General features: G+C 24.8%; 1 protein-coding gene across 1 annotated transcript in view; it reads right to left on the reverse strand.

Moving 5' to 3' along the window:
• LOC108750901 (scavenger receptor class B member 1-like) overlaps positions 1–422 on the reverse strand; it is a 51079-nt gene extending 50657 nt beyond the window's left edge. Inside the window, exon 1 of the mRNA XM_018490766.1 lies at positions 285–422. Coding sequence (XP_018346268.1) covers positions 285–312 — 28 coding nt within the window. The 5' untranslated portion in view covers positions 313–422. The remainder of the gene's footprint in view (positions 1–284) is intronic.
• Positions 423–4193: the final 3771 nt, after the last annotated feature.

Consider the following 4193-nt stretch of genomic DNA (forward strand, 5'->3'; position numbering starts at 1 on the left):
AATAATAATAATTTTATTGAAGTAAAACTTAAACATAAAATAATATAAATACATAAGAGAAGTAGAGAAAGTCTTGTTTTCTATAACAGGCGAAGCACCAGTAAATGCTGTATTAAAGCATAAATCTAAATTACATAAAAAAAAATAGCATATGCCAAGAAAAAATCTGTATGTATAGATATTAATTATCAAATTAAAGAAGATATTAGTTGTAAGTACGAAGAGAGAGGAAAGAGAAAGAAGAGCTTTGATTTTATTCAATTTCATTAAATCTCATTACTTACGGGTCGCTATCCTAATGTAAGTTAACATTCTAAGAGTAGAGGTACTGTACACTATACACAATTAAGTTACAGAATATTTTGCCACAAATGAATGAAAAGTGTAATTCTTGATGGCAACGTCCCCATCGACGTTTGACCGTTCACTGAAAGCAGCTGCAGTTCTCGATCCTTGTTCTTACAGCCATTCTATAAAATCTTCGGGTGATAACACCACTCAGGCCGCTAGATAAAGACCAAGATCGACTTGAATGACCTATTATTTATTATGGGTCTGTGGGAGCAATTGCTATCCTGGTTGCTCGTCGAAGATCGTACCGGATGAGATACGATGAAAAATGTGTAACGGAAAAGTTCTGCTATATTACTTTCACATCCTTTGCAGTCTTTTTCAGTGCAAGCTGGTCTATGATTTTCCAATATATTCGTATAAATTATTTATTTTATTCAGATAGCATTAGTTACTATTTTTAAACTTTTTGTATATAAAAATGTAAAAATCAGTAGATAACAAAAAATTTTGCATACATTTTTCTATTTTATTTGTTAGAAAAATTTGAAAATACGTAAATATATTTAAATTTAAGATATAATATTTTTTATAAATAAATTTAGAGATTACTTGTTTTTATTAGACATTAATATTTTATAATTGATGTTATTCATTGATAAACAAATATAATATAAATTAATAATCTATATTTAATATAACATTCATACTAATTATTTTTTATAAATTTTAATATTGATGATAAGACGGAAGAAATACTTTATATCAAGTTACATCCAGGAAATGGAAGTTACTTGTAACAAAATTACAGCTACAAGTTATTTTTGGTAACTATACTGGTAACTTTCTTTCACTAATAACTGTAACGGTAACAAAATTATATTTTTTTGGTAACGGTAATGAATTTTACAGTTACTTTTATCGTTACTTTGTACACGATTGGACACAAAATAATTAGACACAAGCCACTCGTAACGTTTAAGACTAAAAAGCTTCTAGACCTGTCCGCTGTGATTGATTTTAAAAAACGAAAAAGTAACAAAAAGTTACTTTCTTAAGTAACGCTAACTGTAACGAGTTACTTTTAAAAATCGGTAACTAGTAACGGTAACTTGTTACTTTTTCTACACGGTAAGGAGTAATTGTTACTTTTAAAAAGTAATTTCTCATTCCCTGGTTACATCCCTTACAGCACAAAAGCAATATTGCATGTTGCAGCATTGTTGCTGCAACTTTTGTGCTGTAGGGGATCATAAAAAATAAAAAATATATATATATATAAAATTCTTTAATAAATAATATGCAAATTAATTAATTGGCATTGATGTAATTGATGCTATAAGTACTATCGTAACATTTTGAAATTTATGAGAATGTTTTACAATTCTTCCTAATATTGTGTTTAATCTTTCTATCAGTTGAGAATATAGGTCATGCGTCTGATTATCGCGTTCACATTTTTATCAAGTTTAAATACCATATAAGCGATATATAGCGTATTAACTGGCAAATATGCAGATTTAGTTAATTTTGGTTAAATTGATCATTTTATAAAAAATTTTTTTTCATAAAAAAATTTTTTTTTGTACATTTATGTATCGTAATTAATTGAAAATTAACAAAGATATCTTAATAACACTAGCCTATGAGTTTGCACTTTAAGCTTGAACAAAATTCCTGCAATTTTTTAAATGTCGAATATGATGTATTGAGAATGGTTACTTGACTATATTATAATATAGACTTAATCAGAAAATTCTGATTTGTTTTTCAACCAGATTATCAATAAGTGTAACCAGAATTTTTTTCTATTGCGATGTCAAATTGTTTTATTAGTTACATTTTTGAAAAAAATCACGTCAAAGAGAGACTAAAAACACTGATTTTGAAGATTTTCATGACGTTGCAACACTAGCAGCAAATCTTTTTCTAAATTTTGTCAATGCCTTGCGAATGTATTACTTTTTAGTTTTCAAATGTATTTTGTTTTATTTTGGATTTTTCTAAACTTAATTTAAAAATTAGAAATAAATATAGAAGTATGTGCAAAAACAGCATAAAAAGGTCGCAATTAAAGTGTTGTGTAATTGTCATATAAAAACAGTCGATAAATTTGTCGGCAAAGATATTACTCAATTATAATGACTTTACAATATGGCAATTTCTTCATACATATATGAAATATCAAACACAGGATATAGTCTTGCAATCAACGTGTTCATCCTGTGTTCACGAGAAATGTGAAAGATTCTTGTAATCAAATTTAACAACAAGAATGTATTTCGTAAAAATACTTATACCCTGGTTTCATAATAAACATTTTGTCATATCTTTGTGTGATAAATTCATTCATACCCAATACATTTCTCTAGAACTGAAGCTAATTAAATAAGATTAAAAAAATATATAAATATATAAGAAACAAGTGAATTTTCTTGATTTTATTTTTAATTTTGGGAATATGTGACACAATAAGCAAAATAAATAATAATTTCATTTTGAGTACTAAAATAATTAAGAAATTGTATAAATTGTATAAATACCTTAAGGTATTTGTAAAAAATATTTTATTCTGTAAATATTTTATAATTTAAACCATTGATATATGTATTAAACATTTATAACTCACATTTACATACGTACGTTATAAACATTTATAACTTATATGTACGTACATTATAACTTACAAATTGTCCTATTTTCTTTAGTGATTATAAAATTTTTCTTTTTAATGCAATAAAAACATTTATTATATTTTACATAGACGCTTTTTATTTACAGATTTGCTATTTGCGGTTGACATTTTTGCAACTATATTTTTTTAATTTGCAACAATTATCTTAATATTCATGAATATAAATTATTGTATATGCATACGATTGCATTTTAATTATTATTGATGCCTTTTTTTCGAAAAAGAAAAATTTTTTTAAAAACTGCATATATTTCACGAAATAAACATAACAATATTAATGTAGATTAATTAAGACATTTTTTTATCGATAATATTCTGTAATAATATTTTATTGTAATTTTTAATTAAAATAATTAAAAAGAAAGGAAATAATTTGAGAAACTTTAAATAATATATATTATATACATATATTAAATATTTAATTTCGATATGTATATATATAATACTTAAATACATATGTATAATATACTTAAGTAAAGTTTTATCATAATTAAAGTTTTGTTGAACCTTCGACAACTCATCTTTCTTATGAATTTTATTGCATTCTGCATTAACATAATTAATTGTTACATACTTCTGTTATTGTATTATTTTAATGTAATTTGTTAAAATTTCGGACATTTTATGCTTATCTGTAACTTTCGGAGACTTTTAGAAAGAATCTCACTCTAAAGATCAAAATCTCACTTTTAAAATTTTAAGCAAGTCTTTCTTAAAATTGGCTCAATTTTCATTCTTTAAGGTGATTCTGATCCAAAAAATTTAGCCTGATGATTTAAATTATTATCTGAGTACGCATACAAATAATTAATCGTACACGCTAAATATTAAATATTACAAAAATAACAATGTATTTATATAACATTCAAAGTATTTATATAACATTCAAAAAGCAGCTTTATTCATTCATTCATTTATAAAGTCTGTTTTTTTTAGTTTATTAATTAAAGTTAAATTTTTGCACCAGTTCATCTTTTTTCTTTTCCTTTCAAGAGGAAAGAAAAAGAAGAAAGATGAACTGATTCAAAAATTCAGCCAAAAAGGACAGGCCTATAGTCGTAATCATAATGGAATGATCCGATCCACCATGGTCGTAATAGTCATTTTTCTCGATCGAATTATTCTGTTGATAATTTCATTTGACTTAATCCAACTAGAAATTAATTAACTTAAAATTTAAATTTAATCGTGTTTATCTAGTCTATTT

This window comes from Trachymyrmex septentrionalis, unplaced genomic scaffold (genome assembly GCF_001594115.1).
Source record: "Trachymyrmex septentrionalis isolate Tsep2-gDNA-1 unplaced genomic scaffold, Tsep1.0 scaffold11, whole genome shotgun sequence".
Taxonomy (NCBI): domain Eukaryota; kingdom Metazoa; phylum Arthropoda; class Insecta; order Hymenoptera; family Formicidae; genus Trachymyrmex; species Trachymyrmex septentrionalis.